An 18,695-nucleotide genomic window follows, 5' to 3' on the forward strand; every position below is an offset into this window, starting at 1 on the left:
TTAGAAATGCAGAAAAGTGATAATTTAAAGCTAGATTTTGGAAATTAGCATAATTATTTTGAAACCCTTGAAATGCATTTGTTATTGCATGCAAACAGCAAATAAAATTTGTTCTGACAGAAATTGAAATGTATACGGCTCCTGTATGCCAGAGAGCAACTTGTGGAAACCATACAACTCCATTCACCCAGTTGTGACTTTTATTATCAAGAGATCAGTGCTGACCATCCCTACAACTTTATCATATTCCTATTCTGATAGTTTCCTTATGACATGTTTTGGGACCTTTTAAAGTGCTAGAGAGGTGCATTTGAGTTGCATTTACCATGCATTCACAGGGACTTTTATAGAGGAAAAAAGTGTTGCACGATAAATGCACCCATAAATACAAGCACATACTGCTCAGACCTGTCCAGTTCAGGAACTGCATTTGAGATGATTTACAAGCCTATGTCAGAAGCAAACTTGAAATTGTTCTGTATACTAACCCACAGGGAGTGTGGCCAGAATTGTATGCTGGATAGGAAAAAGCAACATGTTTACCTCTTCAATTGACCTCCAGCTGCCCATGTCTGCACTTAACTCTTTCTGAGCACCACAAACTGAAAATGCTATTTAATTAATTTTTAATATTCAAACTCACCCATACATCCAAGCCTCCGTGCTTCATTTTGTTGAGTAATCACTTTGAAAGATGCCCACTAACCTTTCTAGCCATGGCTATCTTGAGTAAGGGCAGATGATTTTTGTAGCGTTTACTTCCTGGAATCCATCTGCCCTTAGCTCTGGTTTTAGGTAGTAGGGTATGCTTAGCTGAGAAAACCCCTCCTCCAGATAAAAAAATAAATGCCCATGAAGACTACTGAGATGTAGGACATCATTTTGGCCTAGGCCAGAATCCAAAAAGCAACTGAAGAAAAGAAAAAGGTAAATATAATATACCCTTCTGTCTATTTACTTAGGCTAGTAGCATAATGATAAAAAATAGTTAATGTTGATTGAGATTTTTAGTTTTTCTGTAGGCTTAGGGGAGAAGGGCTTTCTTGAGAGGGAGGTAAGTAAATGAAGACTTCAGAAGCCCAAGGATAAGTGCATAAACATAAGTAAATAATATTTGTTGGTATTAAAGAAGAAAACATTACCACCAATAGCAAAAATGGCAGTTGACATCCTGTTGGCTTGCAGTGTCCTCATTATCTAACAACTCATTGACCAGGTCTTGTGACTTGTGGCCTGTTGGTGGAGCTGCTGCAGTGATGCTTTCTTCAGGCTGTGGCAGGCTATTTGAGATGGTTTCCCTCTCTGGTCTGTTTTACTTCTGGGATATGCAGTGCTTTGGCATCTTTGTTGCAAATTTGGGTTAGTCCTGACATAAGTGTTGCATAATGCAGGTCTAGAAACACAATTAAGACCCTGTGTGCTGTTGGCAACACAAAAACCTTCGACAAAACGTATGCACCTGACACTCTGAATGTAGGGCTACACTCAAATGTTCGCATAAACTGTGTTAAAGTGTAGGCTTACCTTTTATTAACATGTTACCACCTGCATTTAGCGTGTAACATATTACTAATACAGCATCCTGGTAGTTCATTGACATTTTCCGCAGCTCCTTTCACGCGTGGCAGAATCCGCTTGTTCAGAGCGGAGCAGGCTGAAGACAGGTCTGTGTTCGTTCTGTTTATACAAAGCGGACATGGACACAACCTGCTCTGCTCTATGGGCAGTTGGATGTAAACAGGCCAGCTGTCCATGTACACCTGACTGCCCTCTGATCTGCCCAGATGGAGGGAAATGGATCCCCTTCTGTTTGTTTTTTTTTTTGTTGTCTGGATCGGATTAGAGGTAGGCGGGTGTCAACAGACACAAGTCTGTTGTATCAACTGCTCCATAGAAGTGAATGGAGGATTTGATCGAGTCAGCCTTAAAAATGGACAAGTGGACCCAACTGGACTGATCATGTGAAAGGGGCCTAACTGCCGTATAGAGAACCAGCTGTCTGCAGGAGCCTGACATTGCATTCATCAGTAGATTGTGGGTGCAATGCTTTGCAGGCTCCATAGTAGAAAAAAAAACAAATGCACATTTTTACATGCAAAATCATGTGTATTTATTTTAAAGGTGAAGTTCACCTTTAATATTGGTAGTTATGCAGAGATGGATATACAGTAATATCTCTCTTGGAGGCCTCCGATCTGTACTGGCCATGTGTCTGAAAGCCTTGCCATTTTGTTACAATTCTACTGATGGAGAGAATCAGCCAGTCTGAACTTTAATCCCTTCTATCAACAAATAAACTGACCAAGTGCTTGGGTCTTCAGACATATGGCCAGCACTGAAATGAACCCAAATCCGCATATTCTTCAGTACTGCAGCCTCATTTTTTGTTCCATATATTTTCACGTCATCAAGGCTGTTCACGTACTTTTTAAAGAGTATTTCCACATTGGCAGCCAAATTGTGATAACACCTATTTTAATATTTGTTACATGTTGCAGTCACATAGCATAATTTGAAAGATAAAAATCGCTACCTTTTTACTTGATTTTGATTTGCCTAAATCCTACCTGTCTCTCAGCTAGTCCCTTCTAAACCATAGAAGCCGCCTATAGGGTATTGTGTGTAAACTTGCTTCAAAGAATCCACTAGAAAGGTAAGATACGTGTTTGTTGGTTTTTAGGTATGCTGTATGAATGGAAACACATAACAAACATTATAATGGGGGTTTATCAGATTGACTGCAAAAGTGGAGATATACTTTAAAGCCAAAAATAACTGTTTAATCCTGCTAAATATGTATCCGGTGTACAAAAATAAAAGATGTCTCCCTCCAGCATGCTGCAGGAAGGACCCTTCCTTTCTATGTGGAAGCAGTGGGATCTTTGCAGAGGTCTGACATGTTCAATTGCTTAGTCAGCCCCATAACTCTGCAATCAGCAAAGCTCAGGCTTCATGCTGTTGGACCGTTAAAGAGGGACCGCAGATTTCATATAATGAGCAAGGATCCTTCTCTGCAGCATGCTGGCAGTTGATGGGCTATTCCAGCTAGGCTGTGACTGTTTTCTAAAAGAAACTGTAAGACTTTACTAACCTGTTTTGGTTTTCCTAGATTGTATTCAATTGAAAAGTTGTGCTTTAACATTTGGGTGAAGATTTACCTAAAATGATATGACTTTAAAGCGTGTTACCTGAATGGAATGCCTTGCCTGCTTTTTTACCCATGGCTCTTTTGCATAGATTTTTTAAGGCTGCAGTGGTGCTGGCTGCACAGGCTTCTTTTCATTCTTTTTATTTTTGGTTTAGCATGTGCTGTCATCTTTTCATTATTTAAGCAGTCACATTTTAGCTTGCCTCTCCTTGCACAGCAGTCAATAAATGCTCATGGTTCATGAATCTTTGCAATATGTAGCAATTTAGTTGTGCCTAATCACTTCTGTCTTGTACCCTTTTGCCTTTATAGGGTCTACTCTGAAACGGCTATGTCTTGGCAAAGAGCACAGCAATAGTAACTATCCTGTTTCCATTTTCTCTTGCATTTCGTGGAAACTTTTCTAGTTGCTAGCTTGCATGTTTACCTCTTTGGATGCTGTACTGGATATTGCATTTGAAGTGTTTAATATGGTAATTTTTTGACAACTTTCACAGTCACGATGTGGATGTCATAATGATCATTATCCTATTGATCATATGTTTGTTGCATCGTCTGCATAGATTTATACTTTGTCATCTTGTGTGGTCTGTATCTTGAAAGTTTTCTGTATTCTCAACCCAATTAATATAATGCAAAGGTTTAATCAGGAAAATTCTGCTTTCCGTACCATTTAAGCCCTACTTTGTTTTCCTATGCCCACTTTATACATTGCAGTTTTAAGGAGGTTTGATGTTCTGTGGTTGACAGTTGAGCTGGTTACTCCTTTAACAAAGTAATCTTCAATAGATAACTGCTTGGAAGCACGTAGGATTAGAGCATGCTTTAATCACATTTGTGAAATACACTAAAACCTTTTACAAAACTTTGTGTAATACTAAGACATAGGTAGTTTTTAAAGTAAAGGTAACATAGAGTCAGCTTAGAGTCCAAGGCCAGGAAAGCACACCAGTGTCAAAGCCAGCCTTATTTTTCATTCATTATTTACTAGGTTTGGGGACCTGAACTATATATTTTCTGACACCAAATAAAATATTTATTAGCAACAAGGGTTGGCATTGAATGACTTTATAAGCCTTTCACTTAGGTTCTATATTCTGTATTTTTGCCATGTTCACAGTAGTATGTTGTAGATAGATTAACATTACATAAATGTGTACAGTTTAGATGTCTAGTAAGATTACTGTGATATCAACTGGAAGATGAAAGACAATATGTATAATCAACTGTTCTCATTCTAGTGCATTTTTCAGAAATATCTATGAAACCAGAAACTCAGTTTAGATGCCAGGTTCAGCCAGTTAATGCTGGGGGTAAAGGTTGATCTCTCCATTGGGGTTCTAGATAGCTTCTATAACTTGCCAAAGGTTAGCTCCTGCCCTTGACTCCAGATTCCCTTGTTCATTGTGTCTGATTTAGTCCAGATTTGGAGTTCATAAAATTTGACAAAATGAAAGTACGGGGAAAAACAGAAGTGCCATGCTGCAAGTGTCATGTCTATTATTAAGCTCTAATGACTGAGATTTGTTTGCCCTCATGTAGGATCCTCAACAAGCAGCCTTGCAACAGCCCCTGAACCATCACAAGTTCCTTCGCTGAACACACAGCAAGTTCAGGCCCAGTCTAACAATAGTAACAACAAAAAGGGAACATTCACTGATGACTTTCACAAACTGGTGGATGAGTGGGCAAGCAAAACTGTTGGAGCAGCACAATTCAAACCTTCTCTTAATCAACTGAAGCAGTATCAACAGCGGCTGGACCTGGAGCACAAGTCTACAACTACACCTGGAGATCTAAATGCAGTAAGTTCATAGCCACCTCTTCGGCTATTTTTATTAGAAAGTTTTCCAAAAGGTTCAGTCCAGAAAGGTCCAATAGCTTTGCATTCAAATGTAAGATGTAGTACAAAATTGATTGACAGAAAGCAACAGATTCCAAACAAATGTTATTAACATGGAAGTTTAGCTTCAGTCACTGAGCATGGAGGTTAGCTCTGTAGGTAAAAAGCAGTGACTGTTACTATGTGGTTTATTGTTGGGTGTGTTTTAATACTTCTAGAGTTCTTGGGTAATGTTTTATGGTATTCAGACGTTAGGTGACTGCCTGTCTTGGCGCGGGCACTTCCATATTCTCCATGTCTCTCTTCCAGGATTGGATTCTTCAGCTCATTGATTGGCAGGGCTGGAATGACACAACTCCCATGCATGTGCTTGAGTGGTGCTAGTAGTCAATGCACAGATCTGTACTGTAAATGTATTCTGAGCAGCTCAGTGTACACAGGGAAAAGGGTTTATGGCAGAAGAAACCAATAGTCTTTCTGCCATAATAATTGTATCTGTTGGTGTTTTTTAGTTTTTAGGTTTAACAGGAAGTGCCAGAACAATGCTTTGTCCCTGTCTTCCAAGTTGCTGCTTTGTTTCCACATGCACTGTAGCATGGGAAATACAAACCTGTCAATAAGGCCTCATGCATGCTTAGCTTGGCTTAAATGCTTCTGTTAGTCATTTTACGTTTTTTGGGGGTTTTTTTCAGCCTGTAAAAGCAGTTCTTTGTTAACCCATGTGCCTATGCACACATGGGCATTTATAGATGTATTAGGAGAGGAGCATTTACAGGCAGAAAAAAACAGGCTTGTTCGGGGGAGTGGCTGAAAAAACAAACACTGAACGTGCCTAACGCTAGATGTGTTTGAGAGTTGATGCATTCCAATGGCCAGAATAAATTTTATATTCTGACTATGGAACCCGTTAAAGGATAAGTTCACCTTTTGGGTGGAACATGTAACATGTTTCCATAGCCGCAGCCACGTCCAGCGCCTCCTCCTTTTGACCGATAGTACGGTGAGAAGTTTCCCCATACTATCTGTCAGATTTGAAAACCGCACGACTCTGCGAGGATCCACCCACACATCAGTCATTCACAGTGCTCTGTGAATGAGTGCCTACAAGCAGGGGCGTATATAAGGGGGGGGGGGAGTCAGGGGGGTGTGAACCCCCCCCCCAGAGGAGAGTTGCCAACCATCCCTGCAGCCCTCGAAATTTCCACTCGACTGCGAGTGGAAATAAGATGGGGGCGCCGAGCAGTGTCGGGACTAGGGGAGTGTGAGAGGGATGGGGGCAGTGACAAGCAGTGATCTCCTGTATGGCTTTCAATGAAGCAACTGGAAGCTGCAGGAGTTAGAGGAGATGCGGATTTCAGCTGCTGCATTGAAAGCCATACCTTCCTTTCCTTCCTTCTTTTCCCTTTCCTTCCCTTCCCTCCCTTTCCTTCCCTTCCCTCCCTTTCCTTCCCTTCCCTCCCTTTCCTTCCCTTCCCTCCCTTTCCTTCCCTGCCCTCCCTTTCCTTCCCTGCCCTCCCTTTCCTTCCCTTCCCTCCCTTTCCTTCCCTTCCCTCCCTTCCCTTCCCTTCCCTTCCCTTCCCTTCCCTCCCTTCCCTTCCCTCCCTTTCCTTCCCTCCCTTCCTTCCTTCCTTCTACCCTCCCTCCCTTCCTTCCTTCTACCCTCCCACCCTTCCTTCCTTCTACCCTCCCACCCTTCCTTCTACCCTCCCACCCTTCCTTCTACCCTCCCACCCTTCCTTCCTTCTACCCTCCCACCCTTCCTTCCTTCTACCCACCCACTCTCCCTCCCTCCCTTCTTCCCACCCACTCTCCCTCCCTCCCTTCTTCCCACCCACTCTCCCTCCCTCCCTTCTTCCCACCCACTCTCCCTCCCTCCCTTCTACCCACCCACTCTCCCTCCCTCCCTTCTACCCACCCACTCTCCCTCCCTCCCTTCTACCCACCCACTCTCCCTCCCTCCCTTCTACCCACCCACTCTCCCTCCCTCCCTTCTACCCACCCACTCTCCCTCCCTCCCTTCTACCCACCCACTCTCCCTCCCTCCCTTCTACCCACCCACTCTCCCTCCCTCCCTTCTACCCACCCACTCTCCCTCCCTCCCTTCTACCCACCCACTCTCCCTCCCTCCCTTCTACCCACCCACTCTCCCTCCCTCCCTTCTACCCACCCACTCTCCCTCCCTTCCTTCTACCCACCCACTCTCCCTCCCTTCCTTCTACCCACCCACTCTCCCTCCCTTCCTTCTACCCACCCACTCTCCCTCCCTTCCTTCTACCCACCCACTCTCCCTCCCTCCTTCTACCCACCCACTCTCCCTCCCTCCTTCTACCCACCCACTCTCCCTCCTTCTACCCACCCACTCTCCCTCCTTCTACCCACCCTCCCCTCCTTCCTACCCTCCCCTCCTTCCCACCCTCCCTCCCACCCTCCCACCCTCCCTCCCACCCTCCCACCCTCCCTCCCACCCTCCCTCCCACCCTCCCTACCTTCCTCCCACCCTTCCTCCCTACCTTCCTCCCTACCTTCCTGCCTTAATTCCACCCTTCCTGCCTTAATTCCACCCTTCCTGCCTTAATCCCACCCTTCCTGCCTTAATCCCACCCTCTCCTCCCCTCCCCCTCCTCCCCTCCCTCCCCTCCTTCTCCTCCCCTCCCCTCCCTCCCCTCCTTCCTTATTTCCAGGGGGAGAAGTTGGTGGGGGGACAGGTAAAAATGCAAGCTGACCGCCCCCCCCCAAAAAAAAAATACATTATCTACAGCCCTGCCTACAAGTTCCGTCAGTATTAGCAGCTGTGGCATTGTAGTTTTCAATTAAATTGAAGCTCCCTGTCAGTATATCGGGTTGCTCGTACATCCCATACAGCAAGCAGATATTCTGACAGATCTGCAGGAGACCTGCATGGCATCAGCGATTTACTGATCGCTGGTGCAATGCTTTACAGGCTTTTTACCTGCAAAAAAGTGCATTTATTATTTTTGTCCAAAAAGGTGAACTTATCCTTTAAAGCTCACATGCTTGTTGCACCTAAACACATGTGCAGTACATGGCTTTAGAAACATTTTTGAAGCAGGTTTTTTGCTGCAAAATGTTCTGCCATTCACAGGAGCAAAGCAAACACCCTGCCTGCATGGGGCCTAACTGGGCATTTAGGATGGATGTTTCACACAGATACTACACTGTAGAATATCCGAGAGACGTGGAAGGGTTGATTTACTAAAACTGGAGAGTGAAAACGGTGCAGCAGTGTATGGTGGACAATTAGCTTCTAGCTTCAACTTGTTCAGTTAAGCTTTTGACAGTGAAACCTGGAAGCTGATTGGTTTCTATGCAGAGCTGCACCTGATTTTGCACTCTTCCATTTTAGTAAATCAACCCAAGATACGGTTTAGTTTGTGAGAAGGAAATCTATGTCTGGGTGGTCCTGGGTTAGAGTTTGTAAAGCCAAATATTAGTTCTTTTTATAAAGGTTAATCCATGTATTATATCATGACACAGCTGCTTAGGATGATTATCATTCTTGCTTTATTGTTGGCCCCGTACAATTTTGCATATTTTTATTGATTCTGAACTAGTATATTCCATTTCAGAAAGTGAATATATATACTTTCCTTTTAAAAGAGGTCCTAGTAACAAGTCATCCTTTGAAAATGTTAACATAATGAAAAATTCTATAAATGTTCAGCAAATCCACCTGTGGTGGTTGCTGTAGGGACATTTTTCTCTGAAGGACGTGTGTACCTTTGTGATTTGAAGTGAAAGTTATGTTGCTCCTAATTCCTGGCTGATTTAATACTTGCAATGCCAGGAACAATCAAGAATGTCTATACAATACATTATTTCTGTGGAGCATCAGGAAATAAGAGGGAACGTGGTATGGAACTGTAGAAATCAGACAACCACAGCTGTACTTTAGCTATACATTCTCATAGCTAATTGTAGCCAGTCAAGCTAGTCAAGTCTCCGAGAAATGGATCCAGGAATGCCGTCTTTGATCAAACTCCTTACACAGAATCTGGGCATCACTGTCAGTTTCTTTTTAACACATACAGTGGTAGAAGCACATTTTGACAACACAAAGCGTATTCAAGACAGCCCATCAGCATTCCCTTGCTGGGTCCCTGGGCTGTGTTCTACATAAAATCTAAAGTCTTGCAGAGCCAAAACCCATACTGGAATCCTTAAGTTCTCTTCTTCTGAACTATCCACTGTGTTGGAGAATGGTCTGTTTATGAATCAGTACTGTCTACCCAAAAGATAATACCTTAATGACTCTAGTACCCACTTTCCTGGACACACACTTCCTTTCCACTATTGAATTGTTCCTCTCTGTAGATGTTTGATTTCAACTAAGGTATGCTACTGGATGTGGGATCGTTTTTTACAAGAAATTCTTGACTTAAGTTGTGGGTGGTTAAAGGATAAATTCACCTTTGAACATGTTACATGTTCACGCTCCTGCATAGCCAATCCCCGATACTGTCTTTTTCTTTGCTCTGGCTGTTAAGGGATGACCATAATGGGACTTAACCACTAGCTGTTAGATTGCTCTATAACCCCAAGGGCTATTTTCACATAAACTCTGGCCTGTGCCTCCTTCTCCTTGACTCATACCTTTGACTGCTGATTAATCTTTTTGTGAAGTTTGGCCTCTTCCTCCCATGTTTCCCAGAGTATATTCATCAATGGATGTCTGTTGTACAAAAGTGCTATAAAGCCTTTTGGAGGACAATGACACCTTACTGAAAACATTGTTTTGTAACAGGATGTCCCCATATTTTTGATCATTATTAGTCACTTTTAGCATACATTTCAGAGTTTTATTGAACCTTTTCTACCTGCCCATCAGTTTGGGTATGGTACGCAGGTGAAATTCTCAACTGACAGAGCTCTTTGGTTACCTTCTGATATGAAAGGAGTTCCTTGATCTGTCAAAACTTATTTAGAAATGCTGGTATGGGAAAACATGTGGAATAGAGCTATAAACTTGTTCTGGGGCCATACTTTTGGATACTGCGTGGCATAGTCAAGGACTACAAACATATTCATGCTCCCTTTGCAGATTTCAGCAGTGCCCAACCAGATCCATAGCAACCTTCTCAAAAGGGACCCTGATTTATAAGCAAGGTTACCAGCAGACTTTGCAAAATGTGGTTGGAGTACATTAATTAGACACTCCAGGGAAGATACTCAAGATTGACAATACTCCTCTTGTATCTATACACTTAGGTGTGTAGAGCTACCCTTCCGATGGCTGCTTGTACTTTTGCCCCGGTTTCCCCTTAATTTGCCCTGCAGCCAGGCACAGTGTATTTCTTCAGCCAGATACACACACACACACACACACACACACACACTTCCACTCGTTGTCTTCAATGACCAGTGTAGGGGATGTTTGTTTTGGAGTTTTATTGTAGAACTGGGGATAGGGATGGGGAATGTAGCAGGATGCTACAAATTTAGAACTATTCACACTGAGGACATCTAGCTGATCTCTTAGTTGAGAAATTGTGAAGTCTTGAATGACAGTAGATAGCAGACTTCTCTTTAAAGTGTAGTAACAAGTAGCTTAGGAGTGAGCAAAGTCCCTTTTAGCAGTAGCAACACTTGCACAAGCTTTTCTAAACATTAGCCAGTGTTCACTTTCCTTTTCAGACCCACACTGACTATCAGGCACCCGAGAGGCAGCAAGTCTCCAAAATCTCAGTGTCTGTACTCACAAGTCCAAGGACAGAATGGTTGCCTCCTTCCAGTTGACTCTCTCCAGTAATACCAGACAGATCTTTGACAGACAGCTCCTCTCAGTCAGCTTACTGTAGAATCATGGTCACTCTCTCTAACTTCAGGACCTCAGGTCGACCCACCTTAGGCCACATGGCAGCAAGTGCCAGGTGAGGCAGCCTGCCTCCAGCCTGGCTTGTTCAATCCTCTCCCCAGGAAAGACGCTGAACCCAGGTGCTCACAGAACATAACACTATTCCCAGCATGCAGTGGTGCCACCCTCCCCTGCAATTGGCCAGGGCTGTATCCATATTCATGCTGTTTATTTGCCTAGCCCCTACCCATGGTCTGGAAAGCTCTCATAGCTTCTTGAAGGTGGGCAGAATTCAGACAAACTCAACTGCACCAGAGCATCATGAGCAGACCTGACTAATCCATCACAGCACTCTGTTAAGCAGAGAGCCCAATTGGATTTTCCTAACAGTCTCCCTATTAAGCAGAGAAAAACGGCTATGTATAACCTATTTATACAAATCCTAGCACCTGACTAGGAGGGTTCTACAGGTGTTTAAAAGGTGCAGTTTATAACCAGTAGGAGAGGTCAGCAATGTTTCTCCTCTGAATGATTGGTTAAGTTACTTTTTGGTTGGATTTCTCTCACTGTATACTAAAATGTTTATCTTGTTTTTTTTATTTTGTAAAGAATGTGTTAATTTAAGATATTTTCTTTCTAGGGAAGTCAACCTCTTTCTGAGCCAGCCAGGAAGTACAGCGCTTCATTGTCTTGTCCAGCCCCCGCAGGACTAATGTCCACATCTATCCCAGCAGCCCTTTCAGGAGCAACCCAGTCTGGTATATTACCACCTTACATGATGCCCCTTTGTCAGTATGCTGGAGTTTTCCCAGCACCAGTTTACGGAGGGCAGTGGCCTGGAGTTGCAGCACCTGCCATAGCGGGAAGTCGGCTGATTGCGCAATCTGCAAGCATGCAGATTTTTCCCATGTCTTTGCAGCAACCTACCATGAAACAGTCTGGTTCCAACCTGAGGATCACGTAGCTTTGATGCCTTTTTCTGTTTGTTTGAGCCTGTCAGCGCCCTGTGTGTTTTTTGATTTTACATCTCAACAGTGCTGAAAAAGAGCTGTATGACTGTCGCAGCCCCTTGTCAGCATTAAGAGTTGGATTAGTAGTATGTCTATGCTGCAATAGTCTTTGGCCGAGGCCACAAATGCACACAGCCATGCTCTGCATCCCACAGCCACTGTGACGTCACATGATCATCACTGCTTGTCCAACATCTCTGTGATTTCTCATTTTTACACATTGTGAAATGTAAAGTACTTGAACTGAAAATTGTGGGAGGTTTAGTGCCTTGAGAAGTTCGCTTCCCATTTGCTTGGGAAAATCTGTGTGGGAAAAAATCATAAACAAGTTTATTTTCTGATATACCATTTTTGTTTTCTTTCCATAACACTGTGTACACATTTTTTTCCCTCTGTTTTATTTTTATTTTTTTTTACACTCCTTTGTAAATGGTAGCTATCCAATTTTAAAACATAACCCTCCCCCTTCATTTGAAAAATGATGCTGCTTTATTTATTATTTTGGCATACAAAGAGCTTAGAATACATGTGGCTTTTATTTTAATTTATGAAATAATAAATTGTTTAATATTTATAAGGTAAAATGTTTCCAGCCATAGTTTGAGGTATATACTCAATAGAAGAATGCAGTGAATACATTTTTTTATTTTTATTTTTTATTGTTTTTTTTTTTTTAAATGTAATGATTTTCTGGTCGTTAGGGCTAAATCCCCAAGAAATTGCATGTAGAAATTGGCACTGGTATTGGTTTTCAAAACTGCTAGTTTGGGATTAACAAGTGTGGAACATATTTAGGCTGGGTAAGTCTCCTAGATGAGCTTTCAGTTGTAATGAAAGTGCCATTGCCGTTGTACACCAAATGCATATGCATTGTGGGGTATTTGGGATCTAGGTAATGCTATCTATTTGTGCCAGTCAAACCTTGATGTGCTCTTTATTTACTCCAAAGATTTTTTTTTTCTTCAGCTAATGAAATCTTAAACTAGAACACTGGAAACCAAAGCTGGCCTGGGTAGCAGTACCCGTACAGAAGCCATCCTAAAATTGTGACGTGGCTGTTTGCTGAACTGGTGGTGACCATTTTGTGATTTGAAACTGTATCGGTGTAACACAGCCTTTGTAATTATTGAAAACCAGTGGCATAAAAATAAATTCACTCAATAGGAACAAAGAATAAGGAATAGCTTGCCTTAAACGTTAATTCCAAAGCTAATCCCCCAAAAAAGGCTGTAGTTAATAGGTTCCTGCCAAAAAAAAGTTACATGACTGGTTTGCATCTTTTGGAGGTTTTTTAATCTATAAATTTCAGGTTTTGCTGCAATAAAATCTTAGGACTTTTTGTGGTATGTTAGCACACACATTTATTTTACACAGTCACATCTTAGAATAGTTGCACACCTTGTTTTTTTTATGAAGGATGGAGAAAGAGGAATAATTTGCCATAAAGAAGAAGATAATTGGTCCTGTTAAGAATTGGTTTGACTCACTTTCACCATAATTTCTTCAAGCTGCAAGATTGTGTGGCTTGTTCACATTAGGTTCACCTTAGAGTGTTTGAAAGGAAAGTCTTTCTGTTGGCTGCAATAACCACTTAGACTCTTCATTTTATTTTCTAACCTACACTAGTAAACGTAAAGAAAAAATGGTTGATTAATCCAAAGAGCACTGGGATTTGGCCTATGTTGTGTATACTTCTAATTACATTCATTTTTTGCAATAGTTTTTTTTTTTTTTTGGCCGGTTGACATTTTGGACTTTTCCTATCATGAGTTCACAACGTTCTCCTTGTATGAAAATGTCTGAAAGAATTCTGATGCCCATAGCTTCCAGCTAGTTTTTCACATTTTTGTTCTTAGTGTGGGAATAGGACAAATAGACAGCTTGCACCCATTTGCATAGTCCCCACACTGATATCAGCAGTACCTCACAGTGAGCAGATGTTTACATAAATTCTGCAATTGCTGCATTGGCTGAGCTAAACCAGCTTTGCTCATGTATAACTGCTAAATATAGAACACTCGACACAGTTCGTCTGACAAGTATATTTTTTTTTCAGAACAGTGACTACACTGCAGCCTGGAGTCAGTACCATGACCACACTGAGTCAGAGGTTTCTGAAAATATCTCGCTTGCACCAGTTGTGCAGATCTCCTCACCATAGTACAATGGAATCACTTTTTAGCCCAGTTAGGGAATCATACACTTTTCTTGGGAGGAATTCTACAAAACTTGCATCATTGGTGACAACTGAGGAGACGTTTGAGAACCTCTGACCTAGACCAATCCAACACTAAATACCCAAACCTTTCTCTGTGTTTAGCCTTGATATGCATACCACCTGGTAGGTACAGTTCTAAACTGTTCCCTTATTCACCGAACCAGGGGTTTCAGTTGCAGATCCTTAGACGGGTAGTGAGACTTGTCATGCCAGATGAACGTTCTTTCATGACATCTCCGTTCCCCTGCTGGAGGCATCTATCCCTCGTTCTGCCAAGCTGTGAAATGTATCTACAAGAACCTTCAACCATTGTAAATGTTTTCATTTTGTTGGTAATCCCTGACTGTAACTCATCAATTCTGTTGGAATTGAATTTTATATGGACCATTCTGCAGGCGAGAACTTAAAGATAGGAAGAGATTTCTGTTCTCTTCAACATCTTGAGTTTGTTTTTAGATTCATGTCTGTGCTTCATGAACAAACATGGGAAGTACGTACTGCACTCTCTCCCCCATTGCTTGCACTGAATCTTACCTTCCAGGTTGCTCTTGCCTGATTGTATAAAGCTCCTTCCCTTGTGTATGCTGACACAGTCAGTGGCACCAATGCCTCAATATTGTATAATACAGAATAAACATTTTGTGCTTGAAAACATATTTTGTGTGTCCTTGTGTTTTTTTCCTGTTCAGATTTATCCTAAGCCAGTCTTCCCTTTTTAGTTGTTTTTTTTTTTTTTCAGTTTGTGTGGTTTTATTTAATAACATGGGACAAAGGGCAGCCAGTCAGAATCCATTTGTGCATCAATTTTAAAAAAGGCTTTCAGGGACTGGTAATGCAGTGTAGTTCTCACAGATCCTAACCTAAATAACTGGAATATCTTGGTTGAAAACCTTTTCAGTAAATGGTCAATTCATCCCCACTTTTTTTATATTAGAAGATGACCCTGTTTTGCATTATGTGAAGAAGACCATTTTTCTTGCCCAAACTCCAAGGGGCATCTATTTATTAACGCATGAATGTGGCAGTCGCCAAATATAAACTGCAGGTGAACCATTCTATGTAAGTTGAAATGCATACACCAGGAAGATGCACATGCAGTGAATCTTTGGTAAATGGCACATTCACTGCTTTAAAAATATACTCCTATATTCTATAAAGTTTACACTTCGTATTTAAAGATGTAGCTTAATAGTAATTTGACTGGAGCTGTGGAGTATGGATGATCAAGAAAACTAGAGTTTGAGATTGCAGCAAACATGGAAGAGAGAAGGACTTTCTATAATGCAATATTGGAAGTTCCCCTCCCTCAAGCCTGTTTGATCGTAATCCCTGTTCATTTCAATGTTGGCGTGAACACATTCACTGAGTGTTCGCTGAGAATCAGTGTCTGGAAGCTGTTTGTTCCATGATTGCAGATATTTGAAAAAAGGTTTATTGCCTGTAGAAAACACTCACCTTTTTCCATCTTCACAGTTCAGTTCTGAACAGATGGATCGAAATTTGGCTGGTCCCTGCTGAACTTAGATCTTTCTATGGCGGGCTTTAGGCTTCACAAGCCAAAGTGCGGTAGTATGGCGTCAACTGAGATCTCTATTTGCAACAGACTAGCTATGAGTAAGGTTTTGTATGCACATAGGTGTTTGCATTCCGCTGCATACTGCACCACTTGATATTTAATACAGTATATAAACTCTGCAAATTGTTCATGAACTCCAACTTTTTTGAGTGATAAGTGAATGGGGCTGATGGGAGCCCAGCTGGGAGGCTAACACCTGCTACATTATAACAGCCAGGGTGTAGAGCTACGTTAATTTACTTGGTATGAATACCTCAAGTGGTTAAAGAGGTTTTGTGATTGGTTGCATAGGGTGGCCGCACATATTTTCTCCATGTTATTAAACTTTACGGTGTCTAAGCTAATTCTGTGTTCATTTTCTGTCCAAGGAAGCACAGATGTTATACTGTGAAAAGGATTCTGTACTTCCAATACCTGTTGGGAATTTTATGACTCTGACATTGTGATTATACAAAACGTATACTTGGCATATCCAAAGGGTGCTTATCTAGCTGTTGATCCAGAGGACTACATTTTTGAGTCTGTAGCATTGGAAGTATGCAGATCAGGATTTTTGATTTTTCTGTGACTTTGCTGGCTATATGCCTTGTTCTAGGTCAGAAGGTGTTGAGGTCAGAAGCATCAAGGAAACAATATTTTCAGAAGGTGGTTAGTCAGCCTACATACGTGATGCATACAGTATCTCCATTATACAGTAACAAACCTGTTATTACCCCGAACAATACAGTATACACTGAAAATATGGTGCAAAAATATATACAAGCAGTGAATCCAAAGATGCATTTAAAGTGTAGATTATACTGGAAAATTTACACACCCCTTCATGTCTTCTGAATTCCCCTTCTGAAATGGGATCAATAGGATGACCTCATTGCCCAATAGAAAGTGAAGTAGAGCAAAACTTGGCTCTTTTTTTTTTTTGCTTATAACTTAAGCTGCCTTTATCTCTGGATCAACTGTTTGTTTAATGTGTGGCTTTCACTTGGGGTAACCTATGCTTATGAATCTTGACTATATACTCAATTTTTACTGCATAACTTTGTGTCAGGTTTACCTTAGATGTGTCTAGTTATATCTAACTCCAACCTACATGAAAAATGTAGGGAAAATAAGATGGTACAAAAAGTAAGATGGTACTTGTGCAAAAATGATACAGTAGGTCACATATAAGCACATAACTTGTTGCTAATATTCTGTAATCCAATTTCAGTAGCCATTTCTCTTGAGTAAAAAAAACAATAAAAAAATCACCTCATATTGCTATGTCAATGCCCCCACTATTTTTACAATTCTAAGATGTACAGTACTATGTGAATGTTTTAGGCAGGTGTTGAAAATGCTGTAAAGTAAGAATGCGTCCCAAAATAAATATATATATATATATATATATATATATATATATATATATATATATATATATATATATATATATATTTGAATTCCATAATATTTTATTGAAGTTTTTTTAAATGAATTAAAACAATGTCAAAATACAATAACCAATAATCCTGGTCAACAATTCTATAATATTAATATGAAAAAGAAAAGAAGAAAGAGAGGAGAAAGAAAAGGGAAAAAAAGGGGCACCAACTAAAGTTTTTAGCTTGATATTAAGGATAGAGGGGTCCCGAAAATATTATTTGAACCAAGTTTCTAAGACCCTTATACAATCCGGGGTACCCGATATCAGCAGAGAGTAATAATACTAATAGGAGGTAAATCCTATGAGTATCTAGGACATCTATAGAATTCTTCTTGCTCGGTTTCCTTGAGGATAAGACAAACATTGGTAACCTCCGCAATAGCTGGTATTACTGTTTATGAGTTGCCCCAAATTAAGGGGAAAAAAACAAATGGGGGGATTTCAGGGAGGGATTGTCTCATGCTCGTGTGGGAGGGTCCAGTCAATCAAAAGAAGAACACTGAAAAATTGTCCAAGGAACCATAGGGGAGATTTACCTCCCAACAGCTTAGGTTCCATTCGCTTATTGGCAAATTGTCTGACCCGAGCGTAGTCAGAGACATCCCCGTATTCTTCTAGGTACATATAGGGGTTGATTTACTAAAATTGGAGAGTGCCAAATTGTGGTGCAGCTCTACACAGAAACCAATCTGCTTCCTTTTTTTTTTTTTCAAAGTTTAATCGAACCAGCTGATATTAGAAGCTGATTGACTGGCATGCAGATCTACACCAGATTTTGCACTATCCAGTTTAAGTAAATCAACCCCACAGTGTTTATGATGATGAAATGAAGTTTTTTTAATCTGCTGCATTAAAGTGAATGTAAACCCTCACTTCATCCTCACCAAACCCATTCAGTTTAAAATATAAATGAAAAGCAAAACATTTGTGTGTACATATAAAAAGATTTATATACACCCCCCCCCCCCCCTTTTTTTTTTTTTTTTTTTTTTTAAAGTGATTACATACCCTCTGTTCTCTGCATAAGAACTAGGTGAGGAGAAACAGCACACTGATCTTTCCAGTGAAAGGCTGTGTAGGGGGGGGGGTGTCAGCTAAACTCTGCTCATTGAAGGTAAGTACACTGAGTTTAGGGGGGGTAAATCCTCTGGAGGGCAAGTGCTTAAAGGTACAGGGATGCAGGTGATGCCCACGTATAACAAAATTATGGCAAAGGCATCCGGTGCATCCCTGCATCCAACTGCATAAAAAATGGCAATGTATATCACAAACAAATGATCTGGAGTGGGTGACTGGGGACAACGAGATGGCAAATGTATTAAATACCTTCTTCAGTTCTGCGTATACAAATGAGCTTGGGGGAGCGCATGTCCATAATGGGGATGATACTGACACAGCTCCAAATAAACTACTATAGCTCAAAATTTATATGTTCCAGAAATAATGGTAAATAAAGCACCTAGACCAGATGGCCTACACTTGTGTGTCCTGAAAGAACTGAGCTCTGTCATTTCAAAGCCATTTTTTCTAATTTTAGGGACTCTTTATTGACTGGCATAGTAACACTGGATTGGCATAAGCTCAATGTGGTGCCAATATTTAAAAAGGGGGTCAAAGTCCAAGTAACTATATACCTGCTAATTTAACTTCTATAGTTGGGAAGAT

General features: G+C 41.2%; 1 protein-coding gene across 3 annotated transcripts in view; it reads left to right on the forward strand.

Annotated features, from left to right (window-relative positions):
• The window catches only part of LOC149461090 (serine/threonine-protein kinase WNK2-like), a 33,605-nt gene extending 18,918 nt beyond the window's left edge, over positions 1 to 14,687 (forward strand). For 2 of the 3 annotated variants that reach the window (XM_089678671.1, XM_089678673.1), the window contains 3 exons: positions 3,461 to 3,505; positions 4,691 to 4,953; positions 11,444 to 14,687. In XM_089678671.1, the coding sequence (XP_089534797.1) occupies positions 3,461 to 3,505; positions 4,691 to 4,953; positions 11,444 to 11,767 (632 nt within the window). In that variant the 3' untranslated portion in view covers positions 11,768 to 14,687. The remainder of the gene's footprint in view (positions 1 to 3,460; positions 3,506 to 4,690; positions 4,954 to 11,443) is intronic. The other variant, XM_089678674.1, reaches the window with a different exon arrangement.
• The last annotated feature ends 4,008 nt before the right edge of the window (positions 14,688 to 18,695 follow it).

The sequence above is a fragment of the Staurois parvus genome, unplaced genomic scaffold, assembly GCF_062004578.1.
Source record: "Staurois parvus isolate SC_StPar_1 unplaced genomic scaffold, SC_StPar_1.0 ptg000209l, whole genome shotgun sequence".
NCBI classification, from domain to species: domain Eukaryota; kingdom Metazoa; phylum Chordata; class Amphibia; order Anura; family Ranidae; genus Staurois; species Staurois parvus.